Raw genomic sequence first — 25,099 nt, 5'->3', positions numbered from 1 at the left:
GAGGATATCACTTGAAAGTATAAATTAAAACGCTTGTTTCCAATGTGGTCCTCGATGGTAAAAACAACAACACATATAATGATTAAAGGTCCCCAAAGCACACACATCCCTGGGTCGCTCGTCTTTTCAGTTCGCTGCAGCTAGCGACTGGAACGAGCTGCAACAAACACTCAAACTGGACAGTTTTATCTCCATCTCTTTATTCAAAGACTCAATCATGGACACTCTTACTGACAGTTGTGGCTGCTTTGCGTGATGTAGTGCCCAATAATGTTTGTACCATGTGTTGTTCTGCTACCATGTTGTGTTGCTACCATGTTGTTGTCATGTTGTGTTGCTACCATGCTGTGTTGTCATGTGTTGCTGCCTTGCTATGTTGTTGTCTTAGGTCTCTCTTTATGTAGTGTTGTGGTGTCTCCCTTTTTTAAAATGTGTAATCCCAGCCCCCGTCACCGCAGGAGTCCTTTTGCCTTTTGGTAGGCCGTCATTGTAAATATTAATTTGTTCTTAACTGACTTGTCTAGTTAAATATAGGATCAATAAAATACATTTTAAAAAGTATGCAGGAAAGCCCGTATTATTGTTGAATAGGTGAATGTGCAACAACACGCCATACCGCTAGATGGCGACACTCATGTACCTCAGCTACACGTCAACACGGCTCCATTTCTATTCTCTCCGCCGTCAAAACAACAGACGTCTGGCCGACACAGCATTTCGTGCACTATTCTAACCAAACAAACGTTTTTATCTAGCTAATTTTGTCGCTGCTAACATCGATGCAACGGTTGCAGGGTAGTTACGGTTTCGTCGTGTTTACTGTGAACGTGTTATATATATTTTTTTTAGACACGGCGAGGTTTTGAAAATGAAAATGAGTTCGTTTAGCTTCAAAGCTAACGTTAGCTAGGCTAGCAGGAGGTGAAGGTACGGAGGTGTGTTCACAAAGAAGAAAATGATAGACCGGGTGGAGAAAAACATCCCGCAAGTTATGGAGTAGCTAGCTTAGGTGTTTAAATCTACTACATTACATTCTGCCCAACGGACAGTGAGAGAAAATCTAACCCAGCTCGCTATGGCCATGTCGCTGGTCCAGGCCTGCCGCAGTTTGGCCCTATCTACATGGCTTTTGTCGTTTTGTTTCGTCCACCTCCTCTGTTTGGATTTCACCGTCGCCGAGAGAGAGGAGTGGTACACAGCTTTCATCAATATCACCTACATAGACCCTGTCACCTCCAAGATCCGGACGGAGAAGACCGAATTCGGTCGATATGGGGAACACTCACTGAAACGCGACGCCAAAGGAGTCGTGGTACTTCCATCTCTCTCCCAGGACTGGCAAGCCTGTGATCCGGGTACACAGTTCGCGGTTCCGGTCCAAGGCAGTGCGTGGATAGCCCTGATAGCCAGTGGAAACTGCACCTATAAAGACAAGATTCGACATGCAGCGAACCAAAACGCCACGGCCACCGTCATATTCAACGTTGGATCCAGCAACGCCAATGATACAATCACCATGCCATATTCAGGTAACAGTATTGACTAGCTAGATCGTCATCTGATTTATCGGGTCACACAGTGTAGATTTCCGCTATGCACTTAACATCCCATCATGCTTAGGGTATAAAGAAGACCCAGTTTCACAGTATTTGCCCAGACACATGTAGAATCTATACCAAGGTGCTTTGAAGCTGTTATGGCAGCTGGTGGTGGTCCAACGACGTATTAAGACACTATGTTGTTGTATTTAGGCAGTTACGTGTATGTAGTTAAGCATTAACCATTGATTACACAACCAGACAGACTGGTATGGCCCCTGGCAGAGGAACCCAGTGCACTCTTGTGTGTGTCTGAGAGAGAGACAGAGAGCTTTCATCCATACCTAACTGTTCTGATTGCCAGAGACTAGCTCATTGGTTTAGGCGTTGGTCATTCTGCCAACCATACAACAAGCTTTATTTTTATCTCACAGCATAGACTAGAGAAGGCTGTGTGTCTGTCTGTGGGGAGTAGAGAAGGCTGTGTGTCTGTCTGTGGGGAGTAGAGAAGGCTGTGTGTCTGTCTGTGGGGAGTAGAGAAGGCTGTGTGTCTGTCTGTGGGGAGTAGAGAAGGCTGTGTGTCTGTCTGTGGGGAGTAGAGAAGGCTGTGTGTCTGTCTGTGGGGAGTAGAGAAGGCTGTGTGTCTGTAGAGAGTAGAGAATGCTGTGTGTCTGTGGGGAGTAGAGAATGCTGTGTCTGTGGGGAGTAGAGAATGCTGTGTCTGTAGGGAGTAGAGAATGCTGTGTGTCTGTCTGTGGGGAGTAGAGAATGCTGTGTGTCTGTAGAGAGTAGAGAATGCTGTGTGTCTGTAGGGAGTAGAGAATGCTGTGTGTCTGTAGAGAGTAGAGAATGCTGTGTGTCTGTAGGGAGTAGAGAATGCCGTGTGTCTGTAGGGAGTAGAGAATGCTGTGTGTCTGTAGAGAGTAGAGAATGCTGTGTGTCTGTAGGGAGTAGAGAATGCTGTGTGTCTGTAGGGGGTAGAGAATGCTGTGTGTCTGTAGAGAGTAGAGAATGCTGTGTGTCTGTAGGGAGTAGAGAATGCTGTGTGTCTGTAGGGAGTAGAGAATGCTGTGTGTCTGTAGGGAGTAGAGAATGCTGTGTGTCTGTAGGGAGTAGAGAATGCTGTGTGTCTGTAGGGAGTAGAGAATGCTGTGTGTCTGTAGGGAGTAGAGAATGCTGTGTGTCTGTAGGGAGTAGAGAATGCTGTGTGTCTGTAGGGAGTAGAGAATGCTGTGTGTCTGTAGAGAGTAGAGAATGCTGTGTGTCTGTAGAGAGTAGAGAATGCTGTGTGTCTGTGGGGAGTAGAGAATGCTGTGTGTCTGTAGGGAGTAGAGAATGCCGTGTGTCTGTAGAGAGTAGAGAATGCCGTGTGTCTGTAGAGAGTAGAGAATGCTGTGTGTCTGTAGGGAGTAGAGAATGCTGTGTGTCTGTAGAGAGTAGAGAATGCTGTGTGTCTGTAGGGAGTAGAGAATGCTGTGTGTCTGTAGGGAGTAGAGAATGCTGTGTGTCTGTAGGGAGTAGAGAATGCTGTGTGTCTGTAGGGAGTAGAGAATGCTGTGTGTCTGTAGGGGGTAGAGAATGCTGTGTGTCTGTAGAGAGTAGAGAATGCTGTTTGTCTGTCTGTGGGGAGTAGAGAATGCTGTGTGTCTGTAGGGAGTAGAGAATGCTGTGTGTCTGTGGGGAGTAGAGAATGCTGTGTGTCTGTCTGTGGGGAGTAGAGAATGCTGTGTGTCTGTAGGGAGTAGAGAATGCTGTGTGTCTGTGGGGAGTAGAGAATGCTGTGTGTCTGTCTGTGGGGAGTAGAGAATGCTGTGTGTCTGTAGAGAGTAGAGAATGCCGTGTGTCTGTAGAGAGTAGAGAATGCTGTGTGTCTGTAGGGAGTAGAGAATGCTGTGTGTCTGTAGAGAGTAGAGAATGCTGTGTGTCTGTAGGGAGTAGAGAATGCTGTGTGTCTGTAGGGAGTAGAGAATGCTGTGTGTCTGTAGGGAGTAGAGAATGCTGTGTGTCTGTAGGGAGTAGAGAATGCTGTGTGTCTGTAGGGGGTAGAGAATGCTGTGTGTCTGTAGAGAGTAGAGAATGCTGTTTGTCTGTCTGTGGGGAGTAGAGAATGCTGTGTGTCTGTAGGGAGTAGAGAATGCTGTGTGTCTGTAGGGAGTAGAGAATGCTGTGTGTCTGTAGGGGGTAGAGAATGCTGTGTGTCTGTAGAGAGTAGAGAATGCTGTTTGTCTGTCTGTGGGGAGTAGAGAATGCTGTGTGTCTGTAGGGAGTAGAGAATGCTGTGTGTCTGTAGAGAGTAGAGAATGCTGTGTGTCTGTAGGGGGTAGAGAATGCTGTGTGTCTGTAGAGAGTAGAGAATGCTGTTTGTCTGTCTGTGGGGAGTAGAGAATGCTGTGTGTCTGTAGGGAGTAGAGAATGCTGTGTGTCTGTAGAGAGTAGAGAATGCCGTGTGTCTGTAGAGAGTAGAGAATGCTGTGTGTCTGTAGAGAGTAGAGAATGCTGTGTGTCTGTGGGGAGTAGAGAATGCTGTGTGTCTGTAGGGAGTAGAGAATGCTGTGTGTCTGTAGAGAGTAGAGAATGCCGTGTGTCTGTAGAGAGTAGAGAATGCTGTGTGTCTGTAGGGAGTAGAGAATGCTGTGTGTCTGTAGAGAGTAGAGAATGCTGTGTGTCTGTAGGGAGTAGAGAATGCTGTGTGTCTGTAGGGAGTAGAGAATGCTGTGTGTCTGTAGGGAGTAGAGAATGCTGTGTGTGTAGGGAGTAGAGAATGCTGTGTGTCTGTAGGGGGTAGAGAATGCTGTGTGTCTGTAGAGAGTAGAGAATGCTGTTTGTCTGTCTGTGGGGAGTAGAGAATGCTGTGTGTCTGTAGGGAGTAGAGAATGCTGTGTGTCTGTGGGGAGTAGAGAATGCTGTGTGTCTGTCTGTGGGGAGTAGAGAATGCTGTGTGTCTGTAGGGAGTAGAGAATGCTGTGTGTCTGTGGGGAGTAGAGAATGCTGTGTGTCTGTCTGTGGGGAGTAGAGAATGCTGTGTGTCTGTAGAGAGTAGAGAATGCTGTGTGTCTGTCTGTGGGGAGTAGAGAATGCTGTGTGTCTGTAGAGAGTAGAGAATGCTGTGTGTCTGTAGAGAGTAGAGAATGCTGTGTGTCTGTAGGGAGTAGAGAATGCTGTGTGTCTGTAGAGAGTAGAGAAGGCTGTGTGTCTGTAGGGGAGTAAGGTAATAAATAGGCCATAGAGGTGAAATAATTACAATTTAGCATTAACACTGGGGTGATTGATGTGCAGATGATGATGTGCAAGTAGATATACTGGGGTGCAAAAGAGCAAGAAGATAAGTAAAAATATGGGGATGAGGTAGTTGGGTGGGCTATTTACAGATGGGCTGTGTACAGGTACAATGATCTGTAAGCTGCTCTGACAGCTGATGTTTAAAGTTAGAGAGGGAGATATAAGACTCCAGCTTCAGTGATTTTTGCAGTTCGTTCCAGTCATTGGCAGCAGAGAACTGGAAGGAAAGGCGGCCAAAGGAGGTGTTGGCTTTGGGGATGACCAGTGCAATATACCTGCTGGAGCGCGTGCTACGAGTGGGTGCTGCTATGGTGACCAGTGAGCTGAGATAAGGCAGGGCTTTACCTAGCATAGACTTATAGATGACCTGGAGCCAGTGGGTTTGGTGATGAATATGAAGTGAGGGCCAGCCAACGAGAGCATACAGGTCGCAGTGGTGGGTAGTATATGGGGCTTTGGTGACAAAACGGATGGCACTGTGATAGACTACATCCCGTTTGCTGAGTAGAGTGTTGGAGGCTATTTTGTAAATGACATCGCCGAAGTCAAGGATCGGTAGGATGGTCAGTTTTACTAGGGTATGTTTGGCAGCATGAGTGAAGGAGGCTTTGTTGCGAAATAGGTTTAATTTTGGATTGGAGATGCTTAATGTGAGTCTGGAAGGAGAGTTTACAGTCTAGCCAGACACCTAGGTATTTGTAGTTGTCCACATATTCTAAGTCAGAGCCGTCCAGAGTAGTGATGCTGGACGGGCGGGCAGGTGCAGGCAGCAATCGGTTGAAGAGCATGCATTTAGTTTTACTAGCATTTAAGAGCAGTTGGAGGCCACGGACGGAGAGTTGTATGGCGTTGAAACTCGTTTGGAGGTTTGTTAACACAGTGTCCAAAGAAGGGCCAGAGGTATACAGAATGGTGTCGTCTGCGTAGAGGTGGATCAGAGACTCACCAGCAGCAAGAGCAACATCATTGATGTATACGTAGGCTCCCTGACCTGTGTGCAAATGTAGGCATGTAAATGTCTACATTTGATTACCAAATGCCCATTTGGTAATCTGATAGTATTTCTGATTGGCTTAACTCACCACCACGGGTCTCAAAGTAATGTTTTCGTCAGCTCAAACAGCAAAGTCTGTTTTTACAATCCATTGAAAATGACAATAGTTCCTCGAGGCATGTGAAAAATCTTTCCAGTCCTTTCCGATAACAACTCTGTGTTAAAGGGGAAAATGTCACGCTCTGATCCAGTGGAAATGTCATAAAATAGACCTACAGCTGTTTGTTCCCGAGCTCGCTGGCACGGGAAACTCTGAGGACCCCGAATATTTTATACACTGTTGCAAGTTTGCCAGAGAGAAAGCATGTGGCCCTGGACACAAGTTAATAGTTGACACAATGTTTTTACTCATTGTTTAACTATTGTTACTTTTTTATTATTTAAGTGTTTTCCTTTTCTATAATTTATCTATTATCCTTCTCTCTGCGTCGTTGGGAAGGGATCCGTAAGGAAGCATTTCACTGTTAGTCTACACCTGTTGTTAACGAAGCATTTCACTGTTAGTCTACACCTGTTGTTAACGAAGCATTTCACTGTTAGTCTACACCTGTTGTTAACGAAGCATTTCACTGTTAGTCTACACCTGTTGTTAACGAAGCATTTCACTGTTAGTCTACACCTGTTGTTAACGAAGCATTTCACTGTTAGTCTACACCTGTTGTTAACGAAGCATTTCACTGTTAGTCTACACCTGTTGTTAACGAAGCATTTCACTGTTCGTCTACACCTGTTGTTAACGAAGCATTTCACTGTTAGTCTACACCTGTTGTTAACGAAGCATTTCACTGTTAGTCTACACCTGTTGTTAACGAAGCATTTCACTGTTCGTCTACACCTGTTGTTAACGAAGCATTTCACTGTTAGTCTACACCTGTTGTTAACGAAGCATTTCACTGTTAGTCTACACCTGTTGTTAACGAAGCATTTCACTGTTAGTCTACACCTGTTGTTAACGAAGCATTTCACTGTTAGTCTACACCTGTTGTTAACGAAGCATTTCACTGTTAGTCTACACCTGTTGTTAACGAAGCATTTCACTGTTAGTCTACACCTGTTGTTAACGAAGCATTTCACTGTTCGTCTACACCTGTTGTTAACGAAGCATTTCACTGTTAGTCTACACCTGTTGTTAACGAAGCATTTCACTGTTAGTCTACACCTGTTGTTAACGAAGCATTTCACTGTTAGTCTACACCTGTTGTTAACGAAGCATTTCACTGTTCGTCTACACCTGTTGTTAACGAAGCATTTCACTGTTAGTCTACACCTGTTGTTAACGAAGCATTTCACTGTTCGTCTACACCTGTTGTTAACGAAGCATTTCACTGTTAGTCTACACCTGTTGTTAACGAAGCATTTCACTGTTAGTCTACACCTGTTGTTAACGAAGCATTTCACTGTTAGTCTACACCTGTTGTTAACGAAGCATTTCACTGTTAGTCTACAGCTGTTGTTAACGAAGCATTTCACTGTTCGTCTACACCTGTTGTTAACGAAGCATTTCACTGTTCGTCTACACCTGTTGTTAACGAAGCATTTCACTGTTAGTCTACACCTGTTGTTAACGAAGCATTTCACTGTTAGTCTACACCTGTTGTTAACGAAGCATTTCACTGTTAGTCTACACCTGTTGTTAACGAAGCATTTCACTGTTCGTCTACACCTGTTGTTAACGAAGCATTTCACTGTTAGTCTACACCTGTTGTTAACGAAGCATTTCACTGTTAGTCTACACCTGTTGTTAACGAAGCATTTCACTGTTCGTCTACAGCTGTTGTTAACGAAGCATTTCACTGTTCGTCTACACCTGTTGTTAACGAAGCATTTCACTGTTAGTCTACACCTGTTGTTAACGAAGCATTTCACTGTTAGTCTACACCTGTTGTTAACGAAGCATTTCACTGTTCGTCTACACCTGTTGTTAACGAAGCATTTCACTGTTAGTCTACACCTGTTGTTAACGAAGCATTTCACTGTTAGTCTACACCTGTTGTTAACGAAGCATTTCACTGTTAGTCTACACCTGTTGTTAACGAAGCATTTCACTGTTAGTCTACACCTGTTGTTTATGAAGCATTTCACTGTTAGTCTACACCTGTTGTTAACGAAGCATTTCACTGTTCGTCTACACCTGTTGTTAACGAAGCATTTCACTGTTAGTCTACACCTGTTGTTAACGAAGCATTTCACTGTTAGTCTACACCTGTTGTTAACGAAGCATTTCACTGTTAGTCTACACCTGTTGTTAACGAAGCATTTCACTGTTAGTCTACAGCTGTTGTTAACGAAGCATTTCACTGTTCGTCTACACCTGTTGTTAACGAAGCATTTCACTGTTAGTCTACACCTGTTGTTAACGAAGCATTTCACTGTTCGTCTACAGCTGTTGTTAACGAAGCATTTCACTGTTAGTCTACACCTGTTGTTAACGAAGCATTTCACTGTTAGTCTACACCTGTTGTTAACGAAGCATTTCACTGTTCGTCTACACCTGTTGTTAACGAAGCATTTCACTGTTAGTCTACACCTGTTGTTAACGAAGCATTTCACTGTTAGTCTACACCTGTTGTTAACGAAGCATTTCACTGTTAGTCTACACCTGTTGTTAACGAAGCATTTCACTGTTCGTCTACAGCTGTTGTTAACGAAGCATTTCACTGTTAGTCTACACCTGTTGTTAACGAAGCATTTCACTGTTAGTCTACACCTGTTGTTAACGAAGCATTTCACTGTTAGTCTACACCTGTTGTTAACGAAGCATTTCACTGTTAGTCTACACCTGTTGTTAACGAAGCATTTCACTGTTAGTCTACACCTGTTGTTTATGAAGCATTTCACTGTTAGTCTACACCTGTTGTTAACGAAGCATTTCACTGTTCGTCTACACCTGTTGTTAACGAAGCATTTCACTGTTAGTCTACACCTGTTGTTAACGAAGCATTTCACTGTTAGTCTACACCTGTTGTTAACGAAGCATTTCACTGTTAGTCTACACCTGTTGTTAACGAAGCATTTCACTGTTAGTCTACAGCTGTTGTTAACGAAGCATTTCACTGTTCGTCTACACCTGTTGTTAACGAAGCATTTCACTGTTCGTCTACACCTGTTGTTAACGAAGCATTTCACTGTTAGTCTACACCTGTTGTTAACGAAGCATTTCACTGTTAGTCTACAGCTGTTGTTAACGAAGCATTTCACTGTTAGTCTACACCTGTTGTTAACGAAGCATTTCACTGTTAGTCTACACCTGTTGTTAACGAAGCATTTCACTGTTCGTCTACAGCTGTTGTTAACGAAGCATTTCACTGTTAGTCTACACCTGTTGTTAACGAAGCATTTCACTGTTCGTCTACACCTGTTGTTAACGAAGCATTTCACTGTTAGTCTACAGCTGTTGTTAACGAAGCATTTCACTGTTAGTCTACACCTGTTGTTAACGAAGCATTTCACTGTTAGTCTACACCTGTTGTTAACGAAGCATTTCACTGTTAGTCTACACCTGTTGTTAACGAAGCATTTCACTGTTCGTCTACACCTGTTGTTAACGAAGCATTTCACTGTTAGTCTACAGCTGTTGTTAACGAAGCATTTCACTGTTAGTCTACACCTGTTGTTAACGAAGCATTTCACTGTTAGTCTACACCTGTTGTTAACGAAGCATTTCACTGTTAGTCTACAGCTGTTGTTAACGAAGCATTTCACTGTTCGTCTACACCTGTTGTTAACGAAGCATTTCACTGTTCGTCTACACCTGTTGTTAACGAAGCATTTCACTGTTAGTCTACACCTGTTGTTAACGAAGCATTTCACTGTTAGTCTACACCTGTTGTTAACGAAGCATTTCACTGTTAGTCTACACCTGTTGTTAACGAAGCATTTCACTGTTCGTCTACAGCTGTTGTTAACGAAGCATTTCACTGTTAGTCTACACCTGTTGTTAACGAAGCATTTCACTGTTCGTCTACACCTGTTGTTAACGAAGCATTTCACTGTTAGTCTACAGCTGTTGTTAACGAAGCATTTCACTGTTAGTCTACACCTGTTGTTAACGAAGCATTTCACTGTTAGTCTACACCTGTTGTTAACGAAGCATTTCACTGTTCGTCTACACCTGTTGTTAACGAAGCATTTCACTGTTAGTCTACAGCTGTTGTTAACGAAGCATTTCACTGTTAGTCTACACCTGTTGTTAACGAAGCATTTCACTGTTAGTCTACACCTGTTGTTAACGAAGCATTTCACTGTTAGTCTACACCTGTTGTTAACGAAGCATTTCACTGTTCGTCTACACCTGTTGTTAACGAAGCATTTCACTGTTAGTCTACAGCTGTTGTTAACGAAGCATTTCACTGTTCGTCTACACCTGTTGTTAACGAAGCATTTCACTGTTCGTCTACACCTGTTGTTAACGAAGCATTTCACTGTTAGTCTACACCTGTTGTTAACGAAGCATTTCACTGTTAGTCTACACCTGTTGTTAACGAAGCATTTCACTGTTAGTCTACACCTGTTGTTAACGAAGCATTTCACTGTTCGTCTACAGCTGTTGTTAACGAAGCATTTCACTGTTAGTCTACACCTGTTGTTAACGAAGCATTTCACTGTTCGTCTACACCTGTTGTTAACGAAGCATTTCACTGTTAGTCTACAGCTGTTGTTAACGAAGCATTTCACTGTTAGTCTACACCTGTTGTTAACGAAGCATTTCACTGTTAGTCTACACCTGTTGTTAACGAAGCATTTCACTGTTAGTCTACACCTGTTGTTAACGAAGCATTTCACTGTTAGTCTACACCTGTTGTTAACGTGACAAATACAATTTGGTTGATTTTGTATCTCGCAGGTTGGCCTTTATGAGTCTTGTCCTGGAGGAAGAACTGAGTGATTTCTGCAAGATAGGCCAGCTGCAAAATCAAAATAGGCTTTAAATATAAAACTTCTCATTCACTTTCTCGCCTCCTTTCTCGCCTCCTTCCTCGCCTCCTTTCTCCCCTGTCAGGTATGGATGATGTGGTCGCCGTCATGATCCCAGAACCTAAAGGTCGCGAGGTCGCTGCTCTGCTAGAGCGGAATGTCACGGTAACCATGCACATCACCATAGGAACGCGTAACCTCCAGAAGTACGTGAGCAGGACGTCGGTGGTGTTCGTCTCCATCTCCTTCATCACCCTGATGATTATCTCTCTGGCCTGGCTCGTCTTCTACTACATACAGAGGTTCAGATACGCCAACGCACGAGACCGTAACCAGGTAGGGCTCAGTAACACACACACTACCGTAACCAGGTAGGGCTCAGTAACACACACACTACCGTAACCAGGTAGGGCTCAGTAACACACACACTACCGTAACCAGGTAGGGCTCAGTAACACACACACTACCGTAACCAGGTAGGGCTCAGTAACACACACACTACCGTAACCAGGTAGGGCTCAGTAACACACACACTACCGTAACCAGGTAGGGCTCAGTAACACACACACTACCGTAACCAGGTAGGGCTCAGTAACACACACACTACCGTAACCAGGTAGGGCTCAGTAACACACACACTACCGTAACCAGGTAGGGCTCAGTAACACACACACTACCGTAACCAGGTAGGGCTCAGTAACACACACTACCGTAACCAGGTAGGGCTCAGTAACACACACACTACCGTAACCAGGTAGGGCTCAGTAACACACACACTACCGTAACCAGGTAGGGCTCAGTAACACACACACTACCGTAACCAGGTAGGGCTCAGTAACACACACACTACCGTAACCAGGTAGGGCTCAGTAACACACACACTACCGTAACCAGGTAGGGCTCAGTAACACACACACTACCGTAACCAGGTAGGGCTCAGTAACACACACACTACCGTAACCAGGTAGGGCTCAGTAACACACACACTACCGTAACCAGGTAGGGCTCAGTAACACACACACTACCGTAACCAGGTAGGGCTCAGTAACACACACACTACCGTAACCAGGTAGGGCTCAGTAACACACACACTACCGTAACCAGGTAGGGCTCAGTAACACACACACTACCGTAACCAGGTAGGGCTCAGTAACACACACACTACCGTAACCAGGTAGGGCTCAGTAACACACACACTACCGTAACCAGGTAGGGCTCAGTAACACACACACTACCGTAACCAGGTAGGGCTCAGTAACACACACACTACCGTAACCAGGTAGGGCTCAGTAACACACACACTACCGTAACCAGGTAGGGCTCAGTAACACACACACTACCGTAACCAGGTAGGGCTCAGGAACACACACACTACCGTAACCAGGTAGGGCTCAGTAACACACACACTACCGTAACCAGGTAGGATTCAGTAACACACCAGACTACCGTAACCAGGTAGGGCTCAGTAACACACCAGACTACCGTAACCAGGTAGGGCTCAGTAACACACCAGACTACCGTAACCAGGTAGGGCTCAGTAACACACACACTACCGTAACCAGGTAGGGCTCAGTAACACACCAGACTACCGTAACCAGGTAGGGCTCAGTAACACACACACACTACCGTAACCAGGTAGGGCTCAGTAACACACACACACTACCGTAACCAGGTAGGGCTCAGTAACACACACACACTACCGTAACCAGGTAGGGCTCAGTAACACACACACACTACCGTAACCAGGTAGGGCTCAGTAACACACACTACCGTAACCAGGTAGGGCTCAGTAACACACACTACCGTAACCAGGTAGGGCTCAGTAACACACACACTACCGTAACCAGGTAGGGCTCAGTAACACACCAGACTACCGTAACCAGGTAGGGCTCAGTAACACACACACACTACCGTAACCAGGTAGGGCTCAGTAACACACACACACACACTACCGTAACCAGGTAGGGCTCAGTAACACACACACTACCGTAACCAGGTAGGGCTCAGTAACACACACTACCGTAACCAGATAGGGCTCAGTAACACACACTACCGTAACCAGGTAGGATTCAGTAACACACACACTACAACACTTGTTGCACACAGGGCAGTTTTGTTTATTGATTTCTGAGGGCTAACCCTACCATTCTATCTCCCCTCTTAATCTCTTCCTCCTTCTGTCCTCTCTTTCTCTCCCCTATCTCTCTCTCTTCCCTATCTCTCTCTCTCTTCCCTATCTCTCTCTCTCTCTCCCCTGTCTCTCTCTCTCTCTCCCCTATCTCTCTCTCTCTCTCTCCCCTATCTCTCTCTCTCTCTCCCCTATCTCTCTCTCTCTCTCCCCTGTCTCTCTCTCTCTCTCCCCTATCTCTCTCTCCCCTATCTCTCTCTCTCTCTCCCCTATCTCTCTCTCTCTCTCTCCCCTATCTCTCTCTCTCTCTCCCCTATCTCTCTCTCTCTCTCCCCTATCTCTCTCTCTTCTCTCTCTCTCTTCCCTATCTCTCTCTCTTCTCTCTTTCTCTCTCTCTCCCCTATCTCTCTCTCGCTCCCCTATCTCTCTCTCTCTCCCCTTCCTCTCTCTCCCCTTCCTCTCTCTCCCCTTCCTCTCTCTCCCCTTCCTCTCTCTCCCCTTCCTCTCTCTCCCCTTCATCTCTCTCTCCTCTCAGAGGCGTCTGGGAGATGCAGCTAAGAAGGCCATCAGTAAACTCCAGGTCAGGACCATCAAGAAGGGCGACTGGGAGACGGAGTCAGACTTTGATAACTGTGCCGTGTGTATCGAGGGCTACAAGCCAAACGATGTGGTCAGGATACTACCCTGCAGGTAACCAAACATGAACCCCGCTTATAACCCTCTACGTTGACCCCGCTTATAACCCTCTACGTTAACCGCACTTATAACCCTCGACGTTAACCCCACTTATAACCCTCGACGTTAACCCCACTTATAACCCTCGACGTTTACCCCGCTTATAACCCTCGACGTTAACCCCGCTTATAACCCTCTACGTTAACCCCACTTATAACCCTCTACGTTAACCCCACTTATAACCCTCTACGTTAACCCCACTTATAACCCTCGACGGTAACCCCGCTTATAACCCTCTACGTTAACCCCACTTATAACCCTCTACGTTAACCCCACTTATAACCCTCGACGTTAACCCCACTTATAACCCTCGACGTTAACCCCACTTATAACCCTCGACGTTAACCCCGCTTATAACCCTCGACGTTAACCCCGCTTATAACCCTCTACGTTAACCCCGCTTATAAGCCTCGACGTTAACCCCGCTTATAAGCCTCGACGTTAACCCCGCTTATAAGCCTCGACGTTAACCCCGCTTATAAGCCTCGACGTTAACCCCGCTTATAAGCCTCGACGTTAACCCCGCTTATAAGCCTCGACGTTAACCCCGCTTATAAGCCTCGACGTTAACCCCGCTTATAAGCCTCGACGTTAACCCCGCTTATAAGCCTCGACGTTAACCCCGCTTATAACCCTCGACGTTAACCCCGCTTATAACCCTCGACGTTAACCCTCAACCAGGAAAGACTGGCATGTTGTTGATGTTAGTTCTGTATGTGCCGTTAAACTTCTTACGGCTGAAATCCCGTTAAGGGGATCGACTTGACAACAGCCAGTGAAAGTGCAGGGCGCCAAATTCAAACAACAGAAATCTCATAATTAAAATTCCTCAAACATACAAGTATTATACACCATTTTAAAGATAAACTTGTTGTTAATCCCATCACAGTGTCCGATTTCAAAAAGGCTTTACGACGAAAGCACACCATCTGATTATGTTAGGTCAGTACCTAGTCACAGAAAAACAGCCATTTTCCAGCTAAAGAGAGGAGTCACAAAAAGCAGAAATAGAGATAAAATGAATCACTAACCTTTGATGATCTTCATCAGATGACACTCATAGGACTTCATGTTACACAATACATGTATGTTTTGTTTGGTAAAGTTCATATTTATATCCAAAAATCTCAGTTTACATTGGCGCGTTATGTTCAGTAATGTTTTGCCTCCAAAACATCCGGTGATTTTGCAGAGAGCATCAATTTACAGAAATACTCATAATAAACATTGATAAAAGATACAAGTATTATACATGGAACTTTAGATCCACTTCTCCTTAATGCAACCGCTGTGTCAGATTTCAAAAAACTTTACGGAAAAAGCACACCATGCAATAATCTGAGTACAGTGCTCAGGCACCAAAACAAGCCGTACAGATACCCGCCATGTTGTGGAGTCAACAGAAGTCAGAAATAGCATTATAAATATTCACTTACCTTTGATGATCTTCATCGGAATGCACTCCCAGGAATCCCAGTTCCACAATAAATGTTTGTTTTGTTCGATAACGTCCATCATTTATGTCCAAATACCTCCTTTTGTTCGCGCGTTTAGTTCCAAAATCCAAATTGATGACGCACAGGCCAGACGAAAGTAAAAAAAATCCATTACAGTTCGTAGAAACATGTAAAACGGTGTATAGAATCAATCTTTAGGGTTTTTTAAACATAAATCTTCAATAATGTTTCAACCGGAGAATTCCTTTTTCTTGTAGAAATGCGATGGAACGCAGCTTACTCTCACGGGGGCGCGCCTGAGTGAGCTCGTGGCACTCTGCAAGACCCATGACTCAATCAGCTCTCATTCTCCCCTCCCTCACAGTAGAAGCATCAAATACGGTTCTAAAGACTGTTGACATCTAGTGGAAGCCTTAGGAAGTGCAGTATGACCCCATAGACACTGTATATTGGATAGGCAAACCCACAAACCTCAGATTTCCCACTTCCTGTTTGGATTTTTCTCTGCCATATGAGTTCTGTTATACTCACAGACATCATTAAAACAGTTTTAGAAACTTCAGAGTGTTTTCTATCCAAATCTACTAATTATATGCATATCTTAGCTTCTGAGACTGAGTAGCAGGCAGTTTACTCTGGGCACCTTATTCATCCAAGCTACTCAATACTGCCCCCCTGTCCCATGTTATTGACATGTTATAACCTGTCATAGACCTTTTATGAACATGTTATAATCTCTATCCCCTGTCAGACATCTGTTCCATAAGAACTGTGTGGACCCCTGGCTGCTCGATCACAGGACCTGTCCCAGGTTATTGACCTGTTATAACCTGTCATAGACCTTTTCTAAACATGTTATAACCTCTATCTCCTGTCAGACATCTGTTCCATAAGAACTGCGTGGACCCCTGGCTGCTCGATCACAGGACCTGTCCCATGTGCAAGATGAACATCCTCAAAGCCCTGGGCATCGCTGTGAGTCATTTTCAGAATCATTCAGGAGTTGTTCAGGAGTCATTTACAGAGTTATCAATGAGTCACTTAGTCTTTTTTTTCTTTTGGTCACCATCAGAATTGAATTGATCCAAATCCATCCAAACTTGATTCCATCACACCAACACAATTGAATATATTTGAACTGAACTGTTTCTCTCATCTTGCTCTGCTCTTCCCTTCCTCTCTCTTTCTCTTTCTCTTTCTCTCTCTCTCTCTCTCTCTCTCTCTCTCTCTCTCTCTCTCTCTCTCTCTCTCTCTCTCTCTCTCTCTGTGTCTCTGTCTCTCGGTCTCTCTCTCTCTTTCTCTCTCTCCCAATCATCCTCTCTCTCTGTCTGTCTCTGTCTCTATACAGTTAAATGCAGACTGTCTGGATGACGTGCCATTGGACTATGAGATGATGAGTGTGGGTGGTGGTGGGGGGGTCGGGGGTCTGGGCCTAGAGGCTGTGGTGTCGGGAGGGTCCAGTGACGGGACCCTCAGTGAGGGGGGGTCGGTGGTTCTAGACCCGGGGGTGCGGAGAGTGGGGCTCCCCCAAGACTACCACGACCCAGACTCTCTGAGGGATAGTCCCATTACTGCTACTACTGAGACACATACAGGTGAGACTACCGACACGCCGGCGGGACTATGCGGCCCACAGCCACACGGCCCAAATACAGTGGGGCAAAAAAGTATTTAGTCAGCCACCAATTGTGCAAGTTCTCCCACTTAAAAAGATGAGAGAGGCCTGTAATTGTCATCATAGGTACACTTCAACTATGACAGACAAAATGAGAGAAAAATTTTTAAAAAATCACATTGTAGGATTTTTAATGAATTTATTTGCAAATTATGGTGGAAAATAAGTATTCGGTCACCTACAAACAAGCAAGATTTCTGGCTCTCACAGACCTGTAACTTCTTCTTTAAGAGGCTCCTCTGTCTTCCACTCGTTACCTGTATTAATGGCACCTGTTTGAACTTGTTATCAGTATAAAAGACACCTGTCCACAACCTCAAACAGTCACACTCCAAACTCCACTATGGCCAAGACCAAAGAGCTGTCAAAGGACACCAGAAACAAAATTGTAGACCTGCACCAGGCTGGGAAGACTGAATATGCAATAGGTAAGCAGCTTGGTTTGAAGAAATCAACTGTGGGAATAATTATTAGGAAATGGAAGACATACAAGACCACTGATAATCTCCCTCGATCTGGGGCTCCACGCAAGATCTCACCCCGTGGGGTCAAAATGATCACAAGAACGGTGAGCAAAAATCCCAGAACCACACGGGGGGACCTAGTGAATGACCTGCAGAGAGCTGGGACCAAAGTAACAAAGCCTACCATCAGTAACACACTACGCCACCAGGGACTCAAATCCTGCAGTGCCAGACGTGTCCAGGCCCTTCGGAAGTTTGCTAGAGAGCATTTGGATGATCCAGAAGAAGATTGGAAGAATGTCATATGGTCAGATGAAACCAAAATATAACTTTTTGGTAAAAACTCAACTCGTCGTGTTTGGAGGACAAAGAATGCATCCAAAGAACACCATACCTACTGTGAAGCATGGGGGTGGAAACATCATGCTTTGGGGCTGTTTTTCTGCAAAGGGACCAGGACGACTGATCCGTGTAAAGGAAAGAATGAATGGGGCCATGTATCGTGAGATTTTGAGTGAAAACCTCCTTCCATCAGCAAGGGCATTGAAGATGAAACGTGGCTGGGTCTTTCAGCATGACAATGATCCCAAACACACCGCCCGGGCAACGAAGGAGTGGCTTCGTAAGAAGCATTTCAAGGTCCTGGAGTGGCCTAGCCAGTCTCCAGATCTCAATCCCATAGAAAATCTTTGGAGGGAGTTGAAAGTCCGTGTTGCCCAGCAACAGCCCCAAAACATCACTGCTCTAGAGGAGATCTGCATGGAGGAATGGGCCAAAATACCAGCAACAGTGTGTGAAAACCTTGTGAAGACTTACAGAAAACGTTTGACCTCTGTCATTGCCAACAAAGGGTATATAACAAAGTATTGAGAAACTTTTGTTATTGACCAAATACTTATTTTCCACCATAATTTGCAAATAAATAAATTAAAAATCCTACAATGTGATTTTCTGGAATTATTTTTCTCATTTTGTCTGTCATAGTTGAAGTGTACCTATGATGAAAATTACAGGCCTCTCTCATCTTTTTAAGTGGGAGAACTTGCACAATTGGTGGCTGACTAAATACTTTTTTGCCCCACTGTATGTTTTGATTTCTAAGTTGCCAAATAACTCTAAATCTAGTGTATAGGACCTGTTTCAAGTGGTCACTTTTACCCTCAACATAGCCACTTCATATGCACACTCACTCTATGATGGGGAAAATCGTCTTTATAATTTATTAAGTTCAGTTATAGTCTTCTGACTATAAAATCATATAACATAAGATAATGGTAAGGATTTATAAGCATATCTAGTCTGATAAATGAACAAGTCTACAGTCTATATCATAGCCAGATAACATACATTATCTAGTCTGATAAATGAACAAGCCTACAGTCTATATCATAGCCAGATAACATACAGTATCTAGTCTGATAAATGAACAAGCCTACAGTCTATATCATAGCCAGACAACATACAGTATCTAGTCTGATAAATGAACAAGCCTACAGTCTATATCATAGCCAGATAACATACAGTATCTAGTCTTGATAAATGAACAAGCCTACAGTCTATATCATAGCCAGATAACATACAGTATCTAGTCTGATAAATGAACAAGCCTACAGTCTATATCATAGCCAGATAACATACAGTATCTAGTCTGATAAATGAACAAGCCTACAGTCTATATCATAGCCAGATAACATACAGTATCTAGTCTTGATAAATGAACAAGCCTACAGTCTATATCATAGCCAGATAACATACAGTATCTAGTCTGATAAATGAACAAGTCTACAGTCTATATCATAGCCAGATAACATACAGTATCTAGTCTGATAAATGAACAAGCCTACAGTCTATATCATAGCCAGACAACATACAGTATCTAGTCTGATAAATGAACAAGCCTACAGTCTATATCATAGCCAGATAACATACAGTATCTAGTCTTGATAAATGAACAAGCCTACAGTCTATATCATAGCCAGATAACATACAGTATCTAGTCTGATAAATGAACAAGCCTACAGTCTATATCATAGCCAGATAACATACAGTATCTAGTCTTGATAAATGAACAAGCCTACAGTCTATATCATAGCCAGATAACATACAGTATCTAGTCTGATAAATGAACAAGTCTACAGTCTATATCAGAGCCAGATAACATACAGTATCTAGTCTGATAAATGAACAAGCCTACAGTCTATATCATAGCCAGATAACATACAGTATCTAGTCTGATAAATGAACAAGTCTACAGTCTATATCATAGCCAGATAACATACAGTATCTAGTCTGCTAAATGAACAAGTCTACAGTCTATATCATAGCCAGATAACATACAGTATCTAGTCTGATAAATGAACAAGTCTACAGTCTATATCATAGCCAGATAACATACAGTATCTAGTCTGATAAATGAACAAGTCTACAGTCTATATCATAGCCAGATAACATACAGTATCTAGTCTGATAAATGAACAAGCCTACAGTCTATATCATAGCCAGATAACATACAGTATCTAGTCTGCTAAATGAACAAGTCTACAGTCTATATCATAGCCAGATAACATACAGTATCTAGTCTGATAAATGAACAAGTCTACAGTCTATATCATAGCCAGATAACATACAGTATCTAGTCTGATAAATGAACAAGTCTACAGTCTATATCATAGCCAGATAACATACAGTATCTAGTCTGATAAATGAACAAGTCTACAGTCTATATCATAGCCAGATAACATACAGTATCTAGTCTGATAAATGAACAAGCCTACAGTCTATATCATAGCCAGATAACATACAGTATCTAGTCTGATAAATGAACAAGTCTACAGTCTATATCATAGCCAGATAACATACAGTATCTAGTCTGATAAATGAACAAGTCTACAGTCTATATCATAGCCTGATAACATACAGTATCTAGTCTGATAAATGAACAAGCCTACAGTCTATATCATAGCCAGATAACATACAGTATCTAGTCTGATAAATGAACAAGCCTACAGTCTATATCATAGCCAGACAACATACAGTATCTAGTCTGATAAATGAACAAGTCTACAGTCTATATCATAGCCTGATAACATACAGTATCTAGTCTGATAAATGAACAAGTCTACAGTCTATATCATAGCCAGATAACATACAGTATCTAGTCTGATAAATGAACAAGCCTACAGTCTATATCATAGCCAGATAACATACAGTATCTAGTCTGATAAATGAACAAGTCTACAGTCTATATCATAGCCAGATAACATACAGTATCTAGTCTGATAAATGAACAAGTCTACAGTCTATATCATAGCCAGATAACATACAGTATCTAGTCTGATAAATGAACAAGCCTACAGTCTATATCATAGCCAGATAACATACAGTATCTAGTCTGATAAATGAACAAGTCTACAGTCTATATCATAGCCAGATAACATACAGTATCTAGTCTGATAAATGAACAAGTCTACAGTCTATATCATAGCCTGATAACATACAGTATCTAGTCTGATAAATGAACAAGCCTACAGTCTATATCATAGCCAGATAACATACAGTATCTAGTCTGATAAATGAACAAGCCTACAGTCTATATCATAGCCAGACAACATACAGTATCTAGTCTGATAAATGAACAAGTCTACAGTCTATATCATAGCCTGATAACATACAGTATCTAGTCTGATAAATGAACAAGTCTACAGTCTATATCATAGCCAGATAACATACAGTATCTAGTCTGATAAATGAACAAGCCTACAGTCTATATCATAGCCAGATAACATACAGTATCTAGTCTGATAAATGAACAAGTCTACAGTCTATATCATAGCCTGATAACATACAGTATCTAGTCTTGATAAATGAACAAGCCTACAGTCTATATCATAGCCAGATAACATACAGTATCTAGTCTGATAAATGAACAAGCCTACAGTCTATATCATAGCCTGATAACATACAGTAGACCAACTCATATTCTGTTCTTCTGAAATACATTTTCTTCATACCATAATGTTTCTTTAGACCTGACTAAAATAAATCCTGTATTTATTGTGATGGTGTATATTACATTTATTTATTTAACTTTTTTAAAATGTAGATGTTTCAAAGGCATCAGCGGCGTGTGGAGATGTTAAACATGTTTATGTTATTTAACCGTTAATTACCGTGAGACCGGCAGTCTTCTGCATGTCAATAACCGGCTGGCATAATGCCATGACTGCTACAGCCCTGGGGTGGGTGGGTGGCAAGTTTATGATATTACACACAAACACAGCACTCACAGTGCCACCTGGTGGCAGATTTGATGAAATGCATCCTCATCTCTCCCTTTCTCCCTCCCCCTCTCTCTCCTGTCTTTCTCCTCTCTCTCTCTCTCTCTCTCTCTCTCTCTCTCTCTCTCTCTCTCTCTCTCTCTCTCTCTCTCTCTCTCTCTCTCTCTCTCTCTCTCTCTCTCTCTCTCTCTCTCTCTCTCTCTCTCTCTCTCTCTCTCTCTCTCTCTCTCTCTCTCTCTCTCTCTCTCTCTCTTTCTGTCTCTTCTCTCACTCTCTTTCTCTTCTCTCTCTTCTCTCTCTCTCTCTCTTTCTGTCTCTTCTCTCTCTCATCCCTCTCTCTCTCTAGGTGAGTTCCAGCCCATGACCAGCAGTGCGTCCGTGGCGTCCCTGGTGATCGCCGTGGAAACGGGGCTGTCGGACGAGGAACTGTCACTAGAACAACTAACCCCTCCTGGGGACAACAAGTTCTGAGACCACAGGGCCTAACTGGGGCCACACTGGGGCCAGAAACATGACTGCACCGGGGTAAGTCTGGTTTAGCCTGGACCTGGGACAAATCTAACCTGGGACAGAGGACGGAGACATACCCGCAGGCTAAGATTTTACTTGGACTACTTGGCTGCATGTATGGACCTACCGGTCTATGGCTACCTGGGATGGACCTACCGGTCTATGGCTACCTGGGATGGACCTACCGGTCTATGGCTACCTGGGATGGACCTACCGGTCTATGGCTACCTGGGATGGACCTACCGGTCTATGGCTACCTGGGATGGACCTACCGGTCTATGGCTACCTGGGATGGACCTAACGGTCTATGGCTACCTAGGATGGATCTACCTGGATAAACTGTTCTGGGATGGGATTCCATGTAGTGGCTCACCTCGTACCTACATGGAGAATAGACGATGGTGTATGGTCCCTTGTCCTGTCTGGATTATGGAGCTGTAACTACAGTATGGAGTTAAAGGTATGACTGTACACCTTTCTGAGGTATTGACTTGGTTGGGTTGGTTACCTGGGGGGGGGGGGGGGGGGGGTTCTGGGTGTCGTGGAGCTGTTCCTTGGAGCCCAGGTATGGATCTGGAGGAAAGCGTTTCACAGTAACAGTTCTGATCACGCGCTGACCAATATGGAAACAACGGGAACCTTGGGATCTTATAAACCACAGCTGTGAAACGGGATCCTGTCCACCAGCACACAGAGACACACAGTACTATTGTAGCTTACATGACACTAGGTTCACTCAATCCTTCTGAAACACGACAACAACCGGTGCAGATAAGACTTCTGGGAGATGTAGTCTGTGAACAGCTCTGAGATTTATCTCTACTATATCTGCAATGAGGCTGTGTCTCCCTACGGTAACCATGGATACGAACACACAACTAGGTGGCGTTACTACTACAATACTGCAGTATTTTAAAGTACAACGCCCGTATTCCCTGCCTGTGTCTATTCTATGGTCGTGTACCTGTCTGTCAGTCTGTCTAGGTCTGTACCATGATCTCACCGTATTGTATTGTTTTATTTCCTGCTTTTTTACTACAGTACCTCTGTCTGGCTTAACTGGCCAATCAGAGTTGGTTGTGTCTTTGACTGGCCAATCAGAGTTGGTTGTGGTTGTGTTGTTGCCATGGTGTTGCCAATAACTGCCATTTTTACAACCAGGGCCATGTTCAGTAGGAAAAACGTTTTGGAACGTTCCAGATAGAAATGCAATGAATAGAGCCGCTGTGATTTCAGTATTTTACATGTCAGAGAGGCATGTATGTTTTATATTGAACAAAAATATAATTGCAACATGTAAAGTGTTGGTCCCATGTTTCATGAGCTGAAATAAAATATTCACAAAAAGCTTATTTCTCTCAAAATGTTGTGCACAAATTTGTTTACATCCCTGTTTAGTGAGCATGTCTCCTTTGACAAGATAATCCATCTACCTGATAGGTGTGGCATATCAAGAAGCTGATTAAACTGTATGATCATTACACAGGTGCACCTTGTGCTGGGGACAATCAATGGCCATTCTAAAAATGTGCAGTTCCCTCAAGATTTGAGGGAGCGTGCAAATCTGTTGCCAAAAAATGTAATGTTAATTTCTCTACCATAAGCCGCCTCCAACGTTGTTTTGGGGAATTTGTCGGTATGTCTAACAGGTCTCACAACCAGTTTCTTCGCCTGCGAGATCATCTGAGACCAGCCACCCTGGACAGCTGATGAAACTGACAAGTATTTCTGTCTGTAATAAAGCCCCTTTGTGGGGGAAAACTCATGCTGATCATTCTGACTGGCTCCCAAGTGGGTGGGCCTATGCCCTCCCAGGCCCATCCATGGCTACGCCCATGCCCAGTCATGTGAAATCCATAGATTAGGGCCTAATGAATTTATTTAAATTGACTGATTTCCTTCTGTGAACTGTAACTAAGCAAAATCTTTTAAAGTTGTGTTTTATATTTTTGTCTGAACGTAACAAAACGTTGCGTCCTGCTGAACGTACCCCTGGCGGTTTCTAGAGTTAGCCCCGCCACCTTGTTGACAATCAATGTTACAGTAACATTCTGGAAACCTTCTAGAACCTAGATTATTTTTTTCAGAACCTTTCTTCAACGTTGTTTTTGGTGGGAGGGACTGGCGGCAAAATAACATGTCTGTAATCTCAGTGGATACATCCCAAACGGAGCCCTATTCCCTATATAGTGCACTACTTTAGACCAGAGCCCTATAGAACCCTATTCCCTATATAGTGCACTACTTTAGACCAGAGCCCTATAGAACCCTATTCCCTATATAGTGCACTACTTTAGACCAGGGCCCTATAGAACCCTATTCCCTATATAGTGCACTACTTTAGACCAGAGCCCTATAGAACCCTATTCCCTATATAGTGCACTACTTTAGACCAGGGCCCTATAGAACCCTATTCCCTATATAGTGCACTACTTTAGACCAGAGCCCTCTGGAACCCTATTCCCTATATAGTGCACTACTTTAGACCAGAGCCCTATATAGTGCACTACTTTAGACCAGAGCCCTATATAGTGCACTACTTTAGACCAGAGCCCTATATAGTGCACTACTTTAGACCAGAGCCCTATATAGTGCACTACTTTAGACCAGAGCCCTATGGGCCCTGAATAGGATCCATGTGAATGCAGAACTGACTTAGTGTTTTAATAGTAAAGACAAATAGTCATCTAATTTGATACAAAGATAAATGTTTATTTTTGTATGGAAGCAGAGAGCGAAACACAGTATTACTGATCCTGAAACGAACAGCTCCTAAGATTAATCAATTAAATTGATTATGAATCGAGTAGTAGAACAACTGAAAACAATTCATGTTTGTAGATAAATATCCAAGAGTTTAACCTTAAACTCCCCAACTGTCGTTCAGTTATGATTTCTACATCAAATGTCTGCTTCCCTAACGGCACCCTATACCCCGTGTAGCTGCTTCCCTAACGACGCCCTATACCCCGTGTAGCTGCTTCCCTAACGGCACCCTGTACCCCGTGTAGCTGCTTCCCTAATGACGCCCTATACCCCGTATAGCTGCTTCCCTAATGACGCCCCGT

General features: G+C 43.6%; 1 protein-coding gene across 1 annotated transcript; it reads left to right on the top strand.

Annotated features, from left to right (window-relative positions):
- Positions 1-660: 660 nt before the first annotated feature.
- LOC139534762 (RING finger protein 150-like) lies at positions 661-23,383 on the top strand. The gene is made up of 6 exons (XM_071334188.1): positions 661-1,529; positions 10,871-11,121; positions 13,449-13,603; positions 15,984-16,080; positions 16,454-16,700; positions 21,868-23,383. Exons 1-6 carry the CDS (start codon positions 1,076-1,078, stop codon positions 21,990-21,992), a joined length of 1,329 nt encoding a protein of 442 aa, XP_071190289.1. The 5' UTR covers positions 661-1,075; the 3' UTR covers positions 21,993-23,383.
- Positions 23,384-25,099: the final 1,716 nt, after the last annotated feature.

This window comes from Salvelinus alpinus, chromosome 11 (genome assembly GCF_045679555.1).
Source record: "Salvelinus alpinus chromosome 11, SLU_Salpinus.1, whole genome shotgun sequence".
In the NCBI taxonomy this organism is placed as follows: domain Eukaryota; kingdom Metazoa; phylum Chordata; class Actinopteri; order Salmoniformes; family Salmonidae; genus Salvelinus; species Salvelinus alpinus.
Note: the sequence above shows the minus strand (reverse complement) of the source record. Positions and strands in the feature narration are given on the sequence as shown.

Bases quoted from the DNA above. Each gene is read 5' to 3' on its own strand.
- LOC139534762 (XM_071334188.1), top strand. From the start codon at position 1,076: ATGGCCATGTCGCTGGTCCAGGCCTGCCGCAGTTTGGCCCTATCTACA. The intron at 11,122-13,448 runs GTAGGGCTCAGT...CTCTCCTCTCAG, and splicing joins ACGCACGAGACCGTAACCAG to AGGCGTCTGGGAGATGCAGC. The intron at 16,701-21,867 runs GTGAGACTACCG...CTCTCTCTCTAG, and splicing joins TACTACTGAGACACATACAG to GTGAGTTCCAGCCCATGACC.